Source organism: Fistularia commersonii, chromosome 5 (genome assembly GCF_037954325.1).
Source record: "Fistularia commersonii isolate RoL2024-O1a breed Wild chromosome 5, RoL_Fcom_v1.0, whole genome shotgun sequence".
Classification (NCBI taxonomy): Eukaryota; Metazoa; Chordata; class Actinopteri; order Syngnathiformes; family Fistulariidae; genus Fistularia; species Fistularia commersonii.
Genome location: NC_141288.1, coordinates 14,405,703 through 14,425,951, shown reverse-complemented (window position 1 = coordinate 14,425,951; position 20,249 = coordinate 14,405,703). Strand labels below are relative to the sequence as shown.

The 20,249-nt window shown below is 37.0% G+C and overlaps 1 protein-coding gene across 3 annotated transcripts in view; it reads right to left on the bottom strand.

Moving 5' to 3' along the window:
* LOC147234164 (chemokine-like protein TAFA-2) overlaps positions 1–20,249 on the bottom strand; it is a 99,958-nt gene that overhangs the window by 21,924 nt on the left and 57,785 nt on the right. For 2 of the 3 annotated variants that reach the window (XM_086146959.1, XM_086146958.1), the window contains 4 exons: positions 19,218–19,373; positions 14,286–14,410; positions 13,249–13,305; positions 5,672–7,988 (listed from right to left, as the gene is read on the bottom strand). In XM_086146959.1, coding sequence (XP_086003085.1) covers positions 13,276–13,305; positions 14,286–14,410; positions 19,218–19,373 — 311 coding nt within the window. In that variant the 3' untranslated portion in view covers positions 5,672–7,988; positions 13,249–13,275. Of the gene's footprint in view, positions 1–5,671; positions 7,989–13,248; positions 13,306–14,285; positions 14,411–19,217; positions 19,374–20,249 lie in introns of those variants that run through there. The other variant, XR_015106163.1, reaches the window with a different exon arrangement.

Here is a 20,249-nt window from a genome sequence, read left to right as displayed (position 1 = left end):
GTGACCATGCAATTTTAACAGGGGCTCAAAAAATAAAAGGCTGTGATGTCTTTTTCTCATGGCATATACATTTATACACTGAAAAGACTGGACACTTTTTGTGTCCTGATTACAGAGAAGTCAGATTATCTATGAATTCAGCAGCACTTTGGTAAAACCATACATTGTCAGAACCCTCAGTGAGCGATGTCTTGTTCTTGAACACTGGAATATGAAATTGATTTATTGCCAATCTAGGAATAAGTTGACATGAAAAAGCTAAGCATTTTAGAAATATGCTAAAGAGTAACTAGAATTGGTTGGAAATCTAAACAAAGTTGGCAAAGCTTTCTTCACTTAATACACTGGCCAAACACATATATCTGAGAAATCTGCACAACATCTTAAATTTTATGTTGTGTATATTTCGGTATTTGTGATTTGTGGGACAGATGGGCTATCCAACACGAGAAAACTATAATTGCTCGATCTGCTCTATAATTGCTGAGTTCTCAAAAGATGGGCTGTCATTAGACTGCCCGAGTTATACGAGAGGAGGTATTTGATACTGTCCATTAATCAATCAGTCAGTAAACTGCTAAATAAACTGCCTTTACTCAGCACTTTGGCTGTCTGCTGGGCACTACTTCAGCATCACATTCATAAACATGTGCGTCCAAAATAACATGGTATTCTTGCCTCTTAACATCTAGCAAGGATCTTTCCATGATTGACAACCCGAGATTTGCAGGAAAACATTGTTCACCTCAAAGGGCCTACCAAAAAAAAATTATTATTCTCAGGATTGTTTCATTTTCCATTGAAACATTGGACTGATAACAAGCTGATGTGATGATACAAGATCTATGCTGCACTAGAAGCAGAAGGCAGGATGAGTTTAAAAACACCATAATTTGAGAGTGTTTCAAAAGATTGTGCAAAACAGGGATAAATCTGTGGCACGTCAGTGCATTTCAAAATAAACCTCAACATTTTGCCTGCTGATTTACATCAAGGCAAACCCCCTCAAGACTCCTCAAGACTGTGTGATTTCCCCCACTGTGATAACAGGAGTCATGAAAAGCTTTTTCAGGAGGTGCTGAAATCCATCTTTGCCCTCAGATTTGATATTTTCAGCACCCCCTCTGAGGTGACAAATGCCTTAAGCCAGGGTGTTTAAAATGACAGAGAGGCAGTTGATTGGACTTGATTGGACTCTCAGACAGTTATCTCGGGAATTTTCTGCAGCTGTCAAAGTCTCCAAGCCATGGATCCATGAATTCTGCATCAGACACTCCTTTAAGACAACTGATACTATTTTTACACATGGATACCTTTTCCTTTTTGAATAAGGGTTGAAATATAGGTTCAGGTTTTGAACACATATGATGTCGTGTAAAAAGTTAATTCATCACGACTCTCGTGTGTGATTTAACATTTGAAGATTGGATTTACAAAAGTATGCCTTGGAATAAGTACAATTAATGGAGAAAAATATTGTTTAATAAAAATTAATTTGATATTGCGATTTTATGTATATTTTTCGGGGACATTGGTCTGCAAATTTTGATGTGAAAAGTATTAGGCTGTAGTTTTCTCATTTTCCCATTCACCATTCAACATCTTTTATTATATCTTATCTATATATTGTATGTTTTATTATATTATTAATCAGCCACATATTTGATAAGACCTTTCAGAATGACATCATACATCAAAAGGTTAGAGTAAATCACTGTCTCTGTTGGACAAATTATATAGAAGAACAAAAATCCCTGCATATATTTCTCTCTATAGCTACTGTGCTTGACATGAGTAATCTACCCTTCTAATGTAAACCAATGACGTCGCCTAGTTTGCCTTTCTTTCTCTTCCTCATTTACAGTGTTGGATTGTCTTTGATAGCAATTGTCACTTCAAACTAAATCTATGAAAATTGATTACTCTTATTTTCTGTTAAAGTTCTGTGACTCTCTGTTTCAGTCTTCATATGCTTATACTATCTCAAAAGCACTAGTTTTCATGGCCCATTATATTGCCATGCAAGATGACTACTATCTACAAAGATTGGACTTATTGAAAAATAAGACTGGGTAAATAAATATGCATTAAATCTACATATTAGAACTGCTAACTTTTAATGCAGCCTCAGGGCAGCACGGGCCAGTGTCTCCCTGAGCCGGTCCCGAGCCCAGATGAATGCAGAGGGTTGCATCATGAAGGGCATTCGGCATAAAACTTTTGCCAAAATCAAACATGCAAATCAAACCTAATAATCAGATCGTACCAGATCAGTCAATGCCCGGGTTAACAATGACTGCTATTGGTAGAGGTACCAATGGAAAATGGGCTACTCTGGGTCAAAGAAGGTGTGAGGAAGAGAGGAGGAAGGTGTGTTCGGAAACTGACAGAGAAGAGGAAAGGAAAGTGTCTGGGACAGAGAGTAGGGACTTTGAATATTGGGACTATAACAGGAAAAGGTAGAGAGTTGGTTGACATAATGCAGAGACAGAAGGAAGGTGGATATACTATGGATCCAGGAGACCAGGTGGAAAGGTAGTAAGGCGAGAAGCTTAGGAGTTAGTTTTAAGCTATAATATTATCGTACTGACAAGAAGAGAATTGCAGTAGGAGTTGTCTTGAAGGAGGGATGTTTTGGAGGTGAAAAGAATGTCATATAGACTTTTGATTCTGAAACTGGAAATTGAAGCTGTGATGCTCAATGTTGTTAGTGGCTATGCCCTGCAGGTGGGATGTGAGTTTGAGAAGAGGGAGAAGTTCTGGAATGTGCAAGATGAAGTGATGTAGAAAATCCCCAGAGATGAGAGAGTGGTAATTGGGGCAGACTACAATTGTTGGTGCAAGCAATAGAGGGGATGAAGAAGTGTTGGGCAGATTTGGTATACAGGATAGGAACACCAAGGGACAGATGGTGGAAGACTTTGCATGGCTATAGTGAACATTTCTTTTCCAGAAAAGACAGGAACATAGGGTAACTTATAATAGCACAGGTGGGAGCATGCAGGTAGACTAACCTGAAAGAGATTAGTGACTGCAAAGTAGTTGTAGGTGAGAGCTTAGCCAGACAGCATAGGATGGTGGTTTGTAGGATGACTCTAGCGACAAGGAAGATCAAGAAGATAAAACCAGAGCAGAGGACAAAGTTGTGGAAGCTGAAAAGGGGGGAGTGTTACATGGTTTTCAGGGAGGGGTTGAGAAAGGCTCTGGGTGGTCAGGGAGAGCTTCCAGATGATTGGACAACTACAGCTAATATTATCAGGGAGACAGGTAGAAGAGTACTTGGTGTGTCATTTGGAAGAAAAGTATTAGCTCTGGTATTGTATGAGAAAGTCTGGAGTGACAGAGAAGTATGTTAAACTGGTGCAGGACATGTATGCTGTGAGACAGTGGTATGGTGTGCTGTAACGGAGAAGTTTGAGGTGGAGGTGGGACTCAGCTCTCAGCCCCTTCTTGTTTGCAATGGTGATGGACAGGCTGACAGATGAGGTTAGACAGGAATCTTCATGGACCATGATGTTTGCAGATGTCATCGTGATCTGTAGTGAGACCAGAAAACAGGTAGAGGAAAATCTAGTGAGGTGGCGGTATGCTCTGGAAAGGAGAGGAATGAAAGTTAGTCGCAGCAAGACAGAATATATGTTTGTGAATGAGAGGAACTCGGGTGGAACGGTGAGGTGACAGGGAGTGGAGATCAAGAAGGTGGAGGATTTCAGGTACTTGGGGTCAACAGCCCAGAGCAACGGAGAGTGTGGAAAAGAGGTGAAGAGACTGGTCAAAGCAGGTTGGAATGGGTGGTGGAAAGTGTCAGGGTTACTATGGGATAGTAGGCTATCGGCCAGAATGAAAGGAAAGGTGTACAAGACAGTGATGAGACCAGCGATGCTATATGGACTAGAAACTGTGACGAAACAATGACAAAAAGACAGGAGGCAAAACTAGAGATTGCAGAGATGAAGGTGTTGAGGTTCTCTTTGGAAGTGATCAGGACGGATAGGATCAGGAATGAGTCTATCAGAGGAACAGCACGTTAGATGTTTTGGAGAGAAGGTCAGAGAAGCCAGACTGAGATGGTTGGGTCATGTACAAAGGAGGGATATAGAATCCATTGGTAGACGGATACTGGAATTGGAGCTGCCAGGCAAAAGGTCTTGAGGAAGACCAAAGAGAAGATTTATGGATGTAGTAAGAGAGAATATGAAGGTAGTTGGTGTGAGAGAGAAGGATACAGAGAATAGGGTTAGATGGAGAAAGTTGATACTCTGTGGCGACCCCTGAAGGGAAAAGCCGAAAGAGGAAGAAGAAGAGGACAGTGAATACCTCTGATGAGAAGATATAAACTGTTCTGGTGGGCTTCTCTGTTTTTGTTAGCCACAATTTACCCTGTATTTTTGTTCAAGGCAGGTTTTTTTTCCGCAATGGTCAGATGAAAGTAGAGACTCTTTGCATCTCCAATAAGAGATATCTGCATCCCAGGATTAATGACTGAGAATACATGCTGTTAAATGAATGAACTGTGAAAACTTATATCCCACAAAGAAAAAAAAAAACGAGAATTGATTTTCTGAGAACTGAGAGACATCTCTAAAATGCGCAATATATAAGTATTCATATATTCTGATATGTTCATTGAAGGTGAAGGATGTTTTTAACAAGATCATTGAACTGCGTTTAGAGGAAACCCATATAAGCGGCAAGTTATTCGTCCGAGCACACCTGGAGGGGGTCTTTAACCACTTAGCCCAAAGGAAGAGGTTCACTATCCTTTAAAGAGGAAATGCTTTTTAAATTGCATTTGTTGAAATAGTTGTACTTTTACTTATATATAAAAGTATTTTGTCAAAATAATCTACCATTTAGGAGGGGATCACAAAAATAATCACATCTCTATATTTTCTTTGGAGGGATCACATCTTGAAGTATAGATCAGTTCAGTAACAACCACATGTATGAGCCTAAGTATAGATAGCACTGACTCGTATAAATGGTAAATGGTCTCAACATATATAGCACTTTCACACCTTGTGGTTTCAAAGCACTTTACAATGGATTGCATTAACCCACACACACACACACACACACACACACACACACACACACACACACACACACACACTTGATGGCAGCACAGCTGTCATGCAAGGCGCCAAGCAGACCATCAGGAGAAACTCAGGGCTCAGTTTGCCAAAGGACACTTCTGCATGGATTAAAAAGGAGCCTACCTTCAGTCCTACCTTCAGACTGGAAGGACACCCACTCTCCCAGCTGAGCCACAGCTACCCCACCCCACTCCCCCACCCAACCCCACAGGGTAGTTACAGTAGAAATAGTTACTATTTCTTTGGAATACATGATGGTATCTACCAAACCAATCATTTGTATCCTACAATGAAGTCAAATTCTGATGTGGATCTCAAAATCAGATCCCATTGTTTGGAGATTCAGCTCAGACAACCTATACCTTTAAAACCTTAAAACACAATAATAGCAGAAATTATCAAAATTTTCATATCTGCAAACCTAAGCAACAGGTCCCTCTGACTATGCTGCATCATATACTTTTGTTATGTATCTTGTTATATCATATACTCTTGATGTGAAAAGATGACTTGAGAAAACATCCTGATTTTTAGTGTGATCATTGACTTATCATTATGATTAAAAGACACACACCTTGAGCTCCACAACCATAGTTTATTAGTGATGTCATTATCATTTACACAGACAAAGGAAGTGTCAGCAATACCCCTCAAAGGTGATCGGAATTGCGAATACTGCTGTCAGCCCCCCAGCAATTAGATGGTGTGTGTTTAATTTACACTCCTGCTGTCTGGATGTTGTGTTCTGAACTCTAGAGATTTGATTAAAAAACTGAACCTGGCAGAAGCAGCAGGAAATGAAGTGATTTTCAGAGGAAAACTAAACCACAACTGGATCCGACCTTCTGGCTGCTAACAGCTGTTTAGTTGAATTTTTATGGCAGATTCATTTCTAAGCAAGGAGACCGAACCTGCTAAGTGATAGTAATTGTGAAGAGTTGCAAATCATGTTCTCTGAACATTAATATACATAAAGGCAGTGTCCATAGATACTAACATTTGTATGCCAAATCTTTAAATAAGGGGCAAAACTTCAGGATTTTAGCTCTATGGTTTGCTGTTGGTTAAAATACAGATTATGTTTTGGCTTAATGTGGTTTAACAGCCCATGTAGAAACAAGAGGCCGAACCAAATGACTGCAGTCTTTTCATCTATCTGCTACTGAATGAAGGCAATCAAGATTTTTAGTTGATCTATGTTCATATGTTAGTATAGTATTATTTCATTTCTGGATATCAATTCTCAGCCGTTCCCTAAAATGGTTTACCCAACTCTTGCAAAGTGTACAAGCATAATCCAGTAGTAGGAAGTCAAATATCTGTTGATCACATTGGATTACTTCATTCTATATCCAATTTCTATCAAGAGTTTCCTCCCAAAAATGTTTGGATTCTTTTTTTAATGTTTTATGAGCAATTTGACTGACATAGAAGATACAAAATGCTGCAAATACTCATAGTGCGTTTAAACTTTAAGCAGTATGTTATAGATGGTAAAGGTAATAACGGTTCCAGCATAATGGGAATTCATTTAGATACAAGTACAATCCCTATATAATTTAAGCCTCAAACTATTACTTTATGTAACAGTGATATTTGGAACAGTTTTATGTTTGTAAGAAAATTATTTTTCAATGTGCAGTTTCAGGAAATTAATAAAAGATTAAAAAATTAAAAAATAAACATCAAATAATCAAGTCAAAGTCTAACTGACCTAAGGGAACATACATTCACCTCTAGGGATCTGTGGATTTCTTGTCCTGTCAAGAATGTCAAGAATATACACTTTTAAGTGTGTGTCGACATGGTATTTTGATAATGTGGTTAAGAGCAAAATCCTCCAAGTCTTACTCTGATTTTCAATTATTTATTGCATTTTAATATTTTCTCTTACCTGGACTATGTCCTCAACAATATAAAATCACTGTTTACATGACCGTGTCCCTAATGTATACTCCACTGAGTAAATATCTGATTATACTTTGTGTAAATATCACCAGCATATCCAAAACAAATGACATTTTATCAATTTTCATTTGTAAAAAAATATTAAACATTTCATTATATTCATAATTTCTTTTTTCCTTTTTTTGGGGGGACAGGGTGGTCATCATATCTGTTGAGGACCTAATTTCATTTGCAAACACATAAAGTGCATCATTTCCCTCAGGTAAATCATAGCACGAACTTTGTCCAGTTCAAATTCAAATTCATGTCTAATTAGATAGTTTAAAAAATAATTTACATCAGTAAATTATTTCATCTACTTTATATATGCATGACACTAGCAGGCTGGACTCACAGATACTGTATACCCGAGTTGGTTTTCTTTCCCTTACAATATGGTTTTCTATCTTTACACTCTGAGTACTTGTTTGGTGCCTGAACGATGTGGTTGTGTTTCTTTGAAAATCACCCCGAACACCTGCTGCTTGGCTACATATTATAAGCAATATTTCAACCTTTGCAAGAGCTATGATTTTAGAGATGAAAGTCACAACTGTCTCTTAAAACAAAATCACATTTCTTTCTTTTAGAGTATTTGCAATAATTTAAATATACTGACCTGCTTTCATCCTTGTCAAAAGAATCCCTCTGAAGAACATGTCACTCTAGAAATGATCATATCAGCATAGTTCACTGTTGCCCTTCCACGATAAGCAGTACAATGTTTGAGTAAATCCTGTTGTCCAGTATGGTCTATTGTCATTTGAAAGTAGTTCTGAATGATCAGTTTGTGGAGCATCCGATCCCTTTTTGTGCATGGACTTCGAGAAGAAGCGTTCAGAGTATTATGTGGTCCAGAAGAAGGGACATTTATATATAGGAAGGTCCTTCTCATCTGTCGCTTCTCTTTCGACAATCCAACAAAGACAAGACCATTTGATTCACCTGTGGGGGAGTGGGGAGGAGCACATGGTTTTAAGAACATGTTTCATTGTAATGACATAATACCAATAAAACTAAAACCGATGAAAAAAATAAATAAATTATGCAGAAACAGATGCCAATAGTAGTAAAAAAGAAACTCAATTGTGTGTTATGAGATAATAATAAACTCAATTATGTTGAAAAGACATTGATATTGATCAAGATATTGACATGTCAGAGATGTTGGTAAAGCAACTGAAAGTCAGAGCCATTTTTCAACACTTGGGTATCTTTTCATGCTTTTCGTTTTATGTATTACACCTAGAGAAATTATCTTCTGAGGAAAAAGCAAAAAGGTCTAAGCATCCCTTAGAAGTTGGAACATTAAGATGGGCCTAACATCCTGCTGAATTGCTATTTGCAGGGCCTGAATGGTTTTGAGTCATTTTAAGGCTTGCTACAGTCCCACTATTATATCCTTTCCTACCACTGATCTGTTTGACAGATGACATTTTAGTTTCCAATTTTTTTTGCTGTATTATGGATAGTATTTTAGACATCTTTTAAGGTGGGTCGCTGAAATGAGATAATGGCTATTATGCAAGATGCAAGCAGAATCAGTACATTGCTGAGGAATGAGCAGCCATTCACAGATAGCAAGTGGACAGTGTTATCATTTCATTTAATGATTTCACTTCACCCTCTTCACCTGTCTCCATACCTCTTCACCAACTTCACCTGCGACTTCCGGTACAACTCCGGTCCCTGCCACCTCCAGAACTTCTCTGATGACTCTTCTATCCTTAGATACATCAACAATGACGAGGAGGAATACAGAGGTCTGATCATAAGTTTTGTTGAGTGGAGCAACCAGAACCCCCTCCCACTCGGTAGTAGAACTGAACCTGGACCATCTTCAATTGGTGGCAGTGGGGAGGGTGAAGGACAAACTGGACAATCCTTCCCACCCACTGCATGACAAGCTGTGGCTTATGTGCAGCTCCTTCAGCCAACGGTTAATCCCACCCCGGTGCAGAACCAAACACTTCAGACGCTCCTTCGTGCCCACAGCCATCAGACAGCACAACACCAGTCTGGACGGCACACAACTCTGACCGGCCTGAGTGCACTTGTGCTGCTTACACAATTCCACAATCTCACTACCCTACCCCATTCACTACCTCTCCCATTCACATCATGTTCTAACTCTGCTGTCTCTCTTATCTTTGTTTGTCCCTGCACATCCTGCCTATTTTAATTTATTTATTTTATTCATTGCCATTTATTTTTGTCACTCTATTTACATTGTTGTTTAGTTCTGGTTGTGTATTTTTCACCCTCACTGTTCCTTGATGTTACCCATTGTTATCCCTGATGTTGCTGTCTGCTGTCTATTTATCTGCTGTCTATTTATTTGTGTAATTTTTTTCATTGTCTTGCTATTTTCTCTCTTTTGTCACTATTTATATTTACATTCATATTTATTCTCCTTTTTTTGGCATTACAACTGTTACGCTGTTGTGACAAAGGAATTTCCCCTATAGGGTATAAGTTTATCTTATCTTATCTTATCTTATCTTATCTTATCTTATCTTATCTTATCTTATCTAATATTATCTTAAAGAAATCTCCCAATGCTGTGAGGGCAAAATCATTTTTTTCCTGTTGAAAGCTGAGCAAATTGGCATGATGTTTTGGGATTAAGTAAGTAGACATACACCTACATATATAAATGTATTTGATTTAAATCTGACTGATTCACCAGTTGAAAGGTAGCAGTAAACAAAGTCCCAGGGAACAAAAACTTTTACAGCTATTTCTTAAGATAAAAATATTGTTCCAGTACCTCGTAATGGATGGATGAAATCAGCACAAGCAGTTCAAAAGTGTCCCGAAGGCCAGATTTGTAAATCTCCGTACTTGTCTTGATAGATATTTTGAATTGTGCTCATTTGGGATGTGAGCCATGCACTGTGTAGAGGTTCTGCTTTTCTTGCTGTTATTTCAATTACAATGTTACATCGTTTAGCATGTGAGTAATTATTGTTTTAGTCAATCTTCTTATTCAAACTAACTACTTTCTTTCAGATTTTTTTACTTTCAGATTTTGTTTATAGTGTTTACAACATTATATTGTTTAATATTTTCTGTATTTTACTCTCCTTAGGGATCTGGAGTTTATCAAGCTGACAGAGATCCAGCTGTTCAATGAACTTTACAAAATCTTAGCTGAGGGAGCATCAAAAATTTCATCCATTTTAAAAGAAAAAGGGTTTACTTCCAGGCATTCAAGTTTTGTTGTTTTGGGGAAAACTAATGACATGCTTCCAGTATTTGAATTTAAAAAATGAGTTGGGTTCTCCATCAGAGTTGCTGACAGATACTCTGAAGTCCTCAATTCTCCTTCATCTGAAATTGCTTGTCATAGAGTCTGGTGGCTGAATGACAGCCCCTCTGCTCTTACTTTCTCTCTCTGTTTCCCGTACGCACACACACACGCACGAACACACACACACACACACACACACACACACACACACACACACACACACACACACACACACACACACACACACACACACAGTGAAAAAGGCTCTGGAGGAGCATTCATAAAAAACATTTGTAACAACATCCTCTATTGATTCCAACCTCCTGTCAGCTGCCACATAGGTTTGGAGGCCTGAGAGAAGCCAATGCAAACTCAAAAGGCTCTATTATGGAAACTGAACTTTGATAAGTTACAGACATTTCCGACACCCTGGTTCAATCAATTTAGAAATAGGTCATTTGATAAACAACTTTGTCACAGAACCACACATTGTCATATAAATCAACCTCAGTTATGCATAAGAGCAAGGCTGAATCTACCAGATAGTCATTTGATAAGAAAGCCAACGTAATCGTATGCATACAAACTACAGAGTTTCCCTTGAAAGGTTGTTGAGCTGAACAGATGACAATAATTCCTCTTTTTACAGAGTCATTTACATTCTGGGCTGTCTCTGTGATTAATGTGGTACTAATTTCAGAATAATTCCACACTGGAGAGACAAAGAGCAGAAATGTTTTTTATCAGAAAAGAAAATGTCTGTAGAGATGAATCTTACTTGATGACAAGAGGGAAGGGGAGTCATTAGCGCGCTTTGAGTAACTGTCTGAAATAATGCTAAAAATAATGAGGAAAAACTGAGTCTTCAGTGGGTGTTGTTTCCGTGTTAACTGGTGGCTGACAGGTGCTAATTTAACTGGCGGAGGATTTATTTTCATTTGGTTCTTAAAAGTTTGTCTAATTTCAGTGTAATTATAAAATCAGAGCAGTGTGAGCGGTCTTGTGATTCAACAAGCTGGGACTTTTTAGAATATTACCATTTTGTAGCCACACTAGGTGGACTTAGAAGGTAAGAATGTATTTTTTTATTGGAGAAGAAAATCTAAAAGACTGCAGTGGCAGAAGGGATTGAGAAAGAAAAGAAGCACAAATGCCGATGATCAGAAACAATACCATTCAGTCTGCAGCACCTACTGATGGAATGCAACCCAACTCATTTTCAGCAATGATGCAGTGCATGCAGGATATTTGTGTCAATATGGACCACAGACAAATAACCCCATGCACTGATCCGTTCTCATCCAACTTACAAAATAAATGGAATTTAACTGAGGGCTCTTTCTATCTACAGCTGTTCCTGTAAAAGCAAACCTAAAGTGTAAAGAGCAGTGCACTTTTGCATGATGTGCCTCGTTCCATGAGCTACCAATAACTATTGCCAGGGAGATGATGTGTGATACTTTCTGTTAGCTGACGAGCTGCAGGAATGCATTTGAGGATCAATGTTCAGAGGACATTTGAAGAACCCCCAGCAGCTTTGCATTTAGAAGAAGACACCGCAGGCATTGTATATTTTGTGATTAACATAATGTACATCCCCATATTAGAGGATTTATTTTCACAAATATTGCAGCAATAGCTTATCCATTGGATGATTCTTGGGACCCTTAAACACATTCAAGATACATCATTATGTGACATTTTTTTCCTCAACATTTAAACCTCAAATTTTCATCTGTAATTTTGGTAACATTTTATGTTATTCATTCAACAGACATAATTTCTCAAAATTTGGAGTGTTATTGAATGTTTTTAAATTGCACAAAGTTTCTTTCACAATAGTTTAAATGATGTTTCGATCACATACAAATTCTAAATACTGTGACTTTAAAAAACAAACTCTATAAGCTCTGAATGAAATAAACTAGTATCCTGAAAAAATATCAACCTTCTATTGTTTGGCATCACAGATTGTGGCTGTATTACATCGCTGTCCATCATTTCTTTAGATATTTTAAGTAGCATGGAAGCGATTGACTTCGTTTCAGAAATGACAGACTTCCATCGCATTATCCAGAGCCAAGCATCTTAACAATATCATAACATCATAACAATATCTGTCTTTGAAACCATGGGGAGATTTTTGTATTCCCCAGAGGGAGAAAAAAAAAGACAAACAATACCTGAAAGTTAGCAATTAATTAATACATAGATATATAAACTAGGATTAATAGGAAATAACTTCAATTTAAGAGAATGGGAAAACCCATATTGCCTCAAGTTATTTGAATTTATTGAAGGGAAATCAAACCCTATGTGTTTTTAATAGTTTTTGTGGCTACCAGAGGACAGCAAGAGACCCCTCTGAAATGCTTTAAATGTGTAGTCCATGTGTAATATGGCATTTGCTGCTGCTTGAGAATCTACTTTTTGAAATACGAATTGGGAGAAGGGGGTCAGGACCTCTCTGGTCATCATTTAGCACCACATGGCTTTATCCCAGGACTGTGATATCAAAAATATTGTGTTTTAGTTATTTTCCCCATCATTTGGTGGCCTTGCAGTGTTCAGGCCTTCTTGAATGCACTGCTGATCAGATTCCAGGTTAATATTGTTCTGTTTTCTCAAAAGCTCAGCAGAAGTGCAGAGAACTCTGACTCCGTTCTGCTTGAAGCTCTGTACAGACAGATTTTAAACTCAAGAGAGTACTTTTTCCATCTTTCAATAGTTCAAAGTAAATGCTGCTGTCTGAGACTGATACTCCAAACATGTTGTTGTTAGTTGTTAGAATTGTATTTCATCTTGCTTATACTGCTTATATTTTTTTATTGGAAAACTGGAATGGCAACATGAATGCAAATGCAGTTTGCAATATCATAAAAGAAATATTGATGAATGTGGATATAAAATGAAGATAATGAAATGTATATATGTAGAGTTGAAGCGAATCACCTGGACTCCAATGTGAAGAATGTGATGTTACCAAAGTTGATCTCTGTCCGCAGAAATCTTTCCAGTCATCCATGTAAAGGGATGCAGCAAAGAAAAGAGAGATGTATAACTTTTATAGTTAATCAAGGTCTTATACACATCTACTAATACAGCCATAGAAGATTGTGCGTGTATGTATATATCTGGTGTGAGTGAGTGTGTGTGTGTAAATATAATAAAAATAATAAGATAATAACAATAATAATAATAATATAATGTACTTAGGCTGGGACCTAAGTACTGGGACCTCATGATTTACTGTGCTGTAATGCAATATTGTTTCGAGGTTCATTCATTGTATGAAATAAGACATTTTGGTCGAACTGTGTAAGAATTGGCTTTTGCCATGTGTTAATACTGATGATGAGGCCGTGTACATCAGACAGTGTGTGTGTGTGTATACAATCATGCATATATAATTGTGTGTGTGTGTGTGTGTGTGTGTGTTTGTGTGTGTGTGTGTACATATATATATATATATATATATATATATATATATATATATATATATATATATACATATATATATATATATATATATATATATATATATATATATATATATATATATATATATATATATATATATATATATATATACACACGTAATGTTGACACATTTCTAGGTCTCTGTAAGTCTCAGAATCAATATTCCCTGGCTCCAGGATACTGGCTCCAGGCATGGTGCTGGTGTGGGCAGTTTAAATAATTAAGTACATGAGAAAGGCAGAACTGAAGTCGTCATAACACAGTGAAGGATACGAGCATCGTCTTACAACCTTAAAAGCAGGTAATTGGAGTGAGTAATTGGCCAGATTGGCTGCTCAAAGTGTCTTGAAAGTGCTAAGGAGACACGGCTGTCAATTGATTATCGGTCCCTGGGGATATCCAAGGAGCAAATGCACACATTAGCTGTTTTAGGGGGCGCGTGACTGTGATAAAAGCACTCGTCAGTTTACTTAGCGTGTGAGTTCCTGTGCAACAGGTCAGAAACTTACCTTGGTAGTTTTTATCTTGTTCCCCGTAGCACAGCTCCAGCCCTTCAGATCAGGAAGAACTTTGCATTCCTCCCCGTCAAGGCACGGATGCATCTGACACCACCACTTCTGCTCCACTATTGAGGCTGAAAAAAGACAGAGGATGGAAATTGCATTCACTGCTGAATTTAAAACAGCTTTTATTTCCATTCTGCTTTTTTAAAAAATCTCAATCATCTCCTGGGGGAATATTAGCAGACAAATGCATTATGTCCCTATGCCTGTCACTGACTTTTTACATTTTCCTCCAGCTGTTGAAAACAACTGTCATCATTGTTTCACCTGTGCTTTTGATGTATTGACTATATCATTAACTGTATAACATGTACAGTTGAGCTCTATTCATTACCAATGAAAGTAATTCTGTTTGAAGACACTTTATGTATGGATACACACATGTAAATGACACAATAGGTTGTTGGCTGGACATTTCTATACTAAAAGAGGAGTGTGTGTCTAAGCAGGGTAATGTATCAGCAAATCTCTGTAGACTGTTATATTTATTTTACTATCACACACACACACGCACATACACACATCAGTTTTAATGAATTATTATTATGTGACATTTTATATCGCAGTAACTAATTAATTATCAAGGTCCGTTACTGTTTCATTTTGAAAGATACTCTCTGGAACAGTTTAAAGTGTTAACTTTGATGGAGACATTTAAGTTTTTGATGTTATATAGCCACATAATTTATGAACAGCACAATTTAAACAGTATGTATTTAGCAGATGTATTTTGATTTGTACACTGTAATAAAAAATGTAGCTCATTTTATGGATTGAATGTAAAGGAAAATGAATAAGTAAGCCAATAGCAACAAAAAAAACAATTGTATATATATATATATATATATATATATATATAAAACATTTGGAAAAATCAATTCAGTTAAGTAACCACCTCCCCGATTCTCCACTTGCACTGTATGAAATTAAAGTATTATCAATAGTTCTGAAAAGTGCAGTTTATTGCATTTTTTTTTTCTCTTAAGCTTTTATGATCAAATGCTCTCAATATTTTTTTTTGATTAATTTTCTATTACCTTTTTTCTTTTTCTGCAAAGGTTTTATGTTATTATAGGAGACTGGTCTTTCATGACCATAGGTAGACCAATTCTTAAGGAGTAAAGCCCTAACATTAGCTCAGGACTTTTTGGTCACCAAGAACCAATACTTACCAACAATATCATGACTATTTAATGAATCCTTTAATTAATGATGTAGCTGTCCAGTGAAAATCATAACACATTGAATAATTATATTTCAGGCATAAAATTACGACCACCTGCTTAATTATCTTGGCCCCCATTTCGATGGCTAAATAGCTCCATCACCAACACTTCACGGCAGATCTTTTAAGTCCTGTAAATTTCAATATGGAGCCTCCATTCAGAAATTTGACCAGCAACTCCCAGAGTTCAGGGAGTTGTTGGTCAAATTTCTGCTTTGTGGCTCAGTGCAATATCCTCCAAAAAGAGGCCATAGCTGTCAGGGATATTTTCAATGGAACAGTTTATATTGTCTGCATTTCATATATAATGCACATACACACAATGCATATATACATTCACACACAATGCATATATACATTCACTTGTTAAGGAACTCAGATTTTTTCGGGAGAGGGGGCGATCTTTTTTGTTGGTGTGCTCTGGCTTTTCCTCTACACTTTTCTTCCTTGGTCAAAAAATGCAAGTGCAGAGGGACTCATTTTCAGGATTCGCAAGCTTGATCCATCAAATGTGATGAGGCGGTGACTTGTGTGGCATAATGAGGTAAGAGTCATCTATCTATCCTTCAGTCTTACTACAAAAACCTTTTAGTCAAAGTATTACAGGGTCACATTCATATATAGCATCAGGTGTTTTCTGCAGCATCAGAAAATAAAGATTTAGTCCTTCCATTCACTATTGCTCTAACGTCCCTGCCTCTTCATCAACTCTCTTGCTGCCTTGACCACATCTTTCATGTTCTTTTGCTTTTCTCAGTGGCATGATGTAAATACATTTAAACAAAATACAGATGTTATATACAGCATGTGAATGCACAGCATGAACCACAGCCCTAGATGTTTTCTAAATCACACGTTGTCCCAAGATAATGTGTATTCGATGAATAGTGTTAAGAATCACTTTTTTTTTACCCCTACAATTCTCATGATTTCAAGCCAATTTCCTTGTTAGATAATGGAGGCAGTTTCATGAATCATCTGATAATAATAGTTCAACCTGCAATAAAGAGTCCACTGATGTGTAATTGAGAAACACAGTCGAGCTTTGGGTCCCATTGAGGCCTCTGCAGGTATCTTTTGTAAGAGAACAAAATACGATGTTATGAAGCCACGGATCACATTCCACTAGTTAGCCAGCTTTTTGTCAGAAAAGTGGATTTTGGTGAGAGTTAACACTTTTGAAGAGCTTTTCCAAAAATGAGACAGAATGAAACAAAATATTTCCTTAAGTGGAAAACTGAATTCTTCATTTTTGAGCCAGGTCGATACATCTGTCAGTGTTTTTCATTATGAGATCAGTCTTCCACAGAAATATCTGTCTGTGTGCAGGCTTGGTGATATGAAAATGTTACAGATCAGGGCTTCCAGCTGAGCACAGATGTTGTTTAGATGTGGATACGGTTGAATGATTATACTGCTTTGTTTGTAAGCTTTTGGTCAACTCATCAAAATCATCTTTCAGTGCTGCACAGTGTCACATATTACCATTTTTAAACCTTTTTGTATTTTTTGCTCGTTTGTTAAACCAACAAAGTATCTAGTCCAATGTTGCACTTAAAATCAATTTGATTTTCATTTTGACCTGTATTATAATTTTAAATGAGCATTAGTAGGGATGAGTGCTATCAGCCGACTCCACATGATCAGAATTTGAAAAGCCAAAAGTATCAGTATTGGCTCAAACAGAATAATTAATAACCCTTAGGTTACAGGTCAATTGTTTCTTCTGAGAAGGTTTTCCATGTTAACTGTCTGTTACTTGTAATTAGCAACCACTTGCTGGCCAATGATATATTATTTTTGTGAAAAGAAAATCTGTCACTGAATGGCTGCATAAAAAGCTACAAAACATTATAACTTAATGAAAATGATACCAATGTAATTAATACTCGATGCACATAATGAAATATTGATATTGTTTCTATTTTTAGTCATCATTACAATCAGTGAATCAGTGAGTACATCATAGCTGCCTCACATCATGTCATATTATGAAAAGTTGTTTCTGGTGAGTGATCAAAGTGATGTACCAGAACAAAAGCCTCAGCATCCTTGTCATGCACACTCATCACAACCTCATTTGCAGTAAAATAGCAATAAGCCAATGTTTTCCTACTTCACAGGATATCATTTAAATTTGTCATATCAAAGAAGTCATCACCATTATACACCCCTGTCTACTGACATTATCATTGTTAGTAATGAAGGGCTATTCTCTATAATCGTCTAATCGTAGTAATCGTGGAGTAAATTGCACAGAATTGATACTCTCCGAATAAGAGGGTCTTTCGCCGGATCTAATCTACAACAGCAGCGCACTGTAAAATGCTCAGCAGGTCAATGGCAAGCAGCTGGTGGTCGGGTTACACTAGCCATTAAAAAGCTTCAAAGCATTCACATGAAAACAAAAAGGGTTTATTGATATCTAAACACACATAATATGCACAAGGCACGTTTCACTTTGCAGTTAATGACGCTTTGAAAAGATGATGGCTATGCAGACTGAAACCATCTGGGACTAAAAGGTAGGCCTAAACTTGTAATAATTTGTTTATATTCTATCTCTTAAATGAAATCATTACACATATATTCGCTTTGACCTTGCTTACAGTTTGCTAATACTTAATGAAGTGTCTGAATTAGTCAGTATTAACATTAGTGGATATATTGTTATAAGAATGTGGATGCTATTAGCCATAGATTAAACAGCATTTCAGTCATTGGGCTCAAAAACAAAAATCCTAAAGTCAACGAGATATTAGTTGTGCTTAATTAATGCTGTTCTGAATAACATAAATGAAGCTATAAATGTCTTTTCTTTAGCATCAGCAAGGCTTGAGAGGCTTCAATCAACAATATGATGGTTTTGGGAGTACTTTCCTCTACAACAGTCAGTGACTGTACTCTTGTAACTGATTTATCCTTTTAGAGTCCCCAAAACCTGAACCCGACTCCTCTGCCTCAACTCTAAAATGTAACAATAATAATCTTAAGTGGCATGAGAAAGACAAATTTAACAGGGTATTCATGCTACTAGATAAATGTTCCTGATTGATCCCCTGAATTGAGCATTAAAATCTATTCAACTTTGATTTTTGTTTAGCTGTCTGGAGCTCCCTCTGATCATTTATCAAAAAGAGGAGACTCGGAACAGCACTCACAGTAATCTTTGTAGAAGAAAAAATAATTATAAGGTTAAGTATTGTTAATTCTTTTATCGGATATCCTGCATAGCTGAAATCTAATGCACGCAGCTCGCAGCTCTAATTTGCAGGAAATGTCAATAGTGAAATGTCAAGTAATAGGTCAAGTGTGTTTTAGTGTCCAGACCTTGGCCAAAGTTTTCACCTCTCCTCCAAAAGAATAGCATCCATTTCTGCTCACACCTTAGCAGGCTGAGAGATCCCCTTGGTCTTTGACTTCACAGCCTGTATGAAGGTTCTGCACAATCATTTGTTTGAAATGACCTTGAAAGTCAGTTTGTGAGGCTGTACAAATACCTTCAGCGAAAATGTGTCAAACTATCCTGTGAAAAATCCATTAACACCTGTTTATTATAGATTGACAGGTGGTTGGCAATATCAACTTTGATAGAGATATGAATCAAGAGTTGCCTCTGAAAGCCTCTGAAAAACTTAGCTGTTAGAGCCTACCATCTACGCAGGAAGGGGCAGCCCTGGTGGTGCCAGCCACTTGTCCAGGAAAGCAGGAACACTTCACTGTTTGTGATCGCTCTTCAATTTTGTTCTTGTTGCAGCATCGGTGTAGCGCAACCACCTCGCAAGTACCAGTTCTAACATGGTGGGGTGCTGGACAGCAAAGAGAGAAACATAGTGAAATCAGTGAATATACAGCCTTGACACAGAAATTATGGCTTTTGTATTGAGCCTATTCAGAACAGCTCATTTTTCATTGGCTAAAACGTCTCTTTTCATCGGTATCGCTACAGAAAATGAGATTGACATTTTTTTTTACCTCTCTTTTGTTGGGCTAATTATAAGGATGGTCTATATGTTCTTACGAATGTATAATTTTCTTTGAGCACTTCAATTTTATAATGGATGTTTATAACTGTCTTTGAATGTTAACATTTCTATACATTCAGATTGCAAGGGTAATCAAGTAAGTTACATTTTCCTATTTTATAGTTGATGTAGTCCATGGGTATTTTTTTCAAAATCAAATCATTTGAAGTCTAACAATCTCACTTTTGTCTTCAGCATAGCTCAGTCTCCAAAATATTCACAGTTGTAATTGCTGACGGGGTATTATCAAGTAGTAGTGTACTTTGAATTTGTAAATGTTATTGAGAGACATTGGCTTAAATTGTCTTGAATTCAATGAAGATATAAAAGTAATAAATATACACTTACCAGGCAAAGCAATATTACTACTTTCCCAAAATGTGTGTAACCCCCTTTTACTCAAAAATAGCTGTTGATGCATAGATGTCTAGATCTTTGCTGCAGATCTACTTTAGTCTTCTGAGCAGCCACGGCATTACAGAGACCCTGACTCTTTTTGCTTTTTTCATAGTGATTTTTGATTACTGTAATATTACTATTGTTTTCATTTATTATTTTTCAATCTATTTTACCCCTCGTGAGTTTTATAAGTGTCTCTCATATCTCATATCTAACTTGAATTGCCTATACATATATATATATATATATATATATATATAT